The sequence below is a fragment of the Antrostomus carolinensis genome, unplaced genomic scaffold, assembly GCF_000700745.2.
Source record: "Antrostomus carolinensis isolate BGI_N321 unplaced genomic scaffold, ASM70074v2 scaffold19426, whole genome shotgun sequence".
NCBI classification, from domain to species: domain Eukaryota; kingdom Metazoa; phylum Chordata; class Aves; order Caprimulgiformes; family Caprimulgidae; genus Antrostomus; species Antrostomus carolinensis.
Window position 1 is genome coordinate 49,475 of NW_010324154.1, and position 1,309 is coordinate 50,783.

At 38.6% G+C, this 1,309-nt stretch overlaps 1 protein-coding gene across 1 annotated transcript in view; it reads right to left on the reverse strand.

The window, feature by feature from the left end:
* The window catches only part of METTL9 (methyltransferase 9, His-X-His N1(pi)-histidine), a gene marked incomplete at its 5' end in the record, with an annotated part of 15,912 nt that overhangs the window by 12,154 nt on the left and 2,449 nt on the right, over positions 1-1,309 (reverse strand). The window contains one exon of the mRNA XM_029085661.1: positions 1,059-1,268. Coding sequence (XP_028941494.1) covers positions 1,059-1,268 — 210 coding nt within the window. The remainder of the gene's footprint in view (positions 1-1,058; positions 1,269-1,309) is intronic.

Genomic DNA, 1,309 nt, shown 5'->3' on the forward strand with positions numbered 1-1,309 from the left:
AACAATCACAAGCTGAGTTCACAGAGAACCACTGAAGACAAAAATTCTCTACAGATGCATTGATAGTGCAGGTAAGGTCAGCCACCTAGGCAATGAGAAGAGTCAGATGTGATCCTTCTGCTCTTTTGGAAAAGAAAACTAAATCAACAATAGGCATGACCACATATCCAGTCATACAAACCTTTGTATTGTCTTATAATTATTAGGCAATAAAGGAGACAAAAAACAAAACCCCAGGTATTAAAAAAAAAGTCCTAGAATAAAACTGAAGATACTTCTCAAGGAACAACAAAGCTGAAATATGATTAGTGACTTGCTGCACCCTGTCCACTCTGATTTACCAATGCACAAACCCAGACTGCAAAGTAGCTGTTATGTTTCCACTCAAAGACAGGTGAAGAGAAGAAATCCACAGTTCCTCCACTCTTTAGGTCAAAGTCTAGGGATATGGTGCCTGAAATACTAACCATTACTCAACAAGACTGGTTCTGCTGCCTGCAAGAACCTCCAGGAGCTGTGATGAGTGCATGAACGAGGTTCTGAAAGCGCTGCAGGTTTTGTTTCTATGATTCAATCTTAATAGCAGGAGCTAAGCACAGCATGAATACAAGAATCGACACAGCTGTCTATAATGTGGGACTAGACAAACACAGATTATTGAGATATCCCTACTACCAGGATTCAGTTTGCTTTCTCTGCAGTACTTGTGTCTTCCTCTTGCAATTTTGGACTGCTCAGTTAGACTGTTCAGCTGACTTTCATCTTCCTGACTCCCTTAATCAAAGCAATTTACGCAAGCTATGAAGAAAGAGATTTCAAAATGGTTGTTGCCTATTTTATCTTAACTGGTAACAGGGAACATCAGCATTACAAAAGCCCTGGTAAGAGGGAACATCAGATGTGTTTGTTTTCCTGCTTTTGTACAGGTTAACCTTTTCAATAACAATCAAACAACAAAGGAATTGACTAAAAATACTGAACATTCACTAAATATTACAAATAGATTACTTTGCTGTAAGGTCTGATATAAAGGATGCAGGAAGTATTCTGTACAATACCTGTATTTCTTCTTCTGAAGCTGCCATATCATAGTTTCAGACAATTCAGTGGCATAGATTTCTTCAAAGTGAGGACTCATGACTTTAGTGACTTCTCCATCCCCAGCCCCTAAATCCAGAAGTCTGTGGGATTTCCATTCTGGATTTATTTTAAGTAGTCTTTGAAACTGTTCTGGGGAAAACACAAACATTGAGCCCCTTCCCAGCAGCCTGAAATGTAAAAACAAGAAATGAACAATTTTGTATAAACT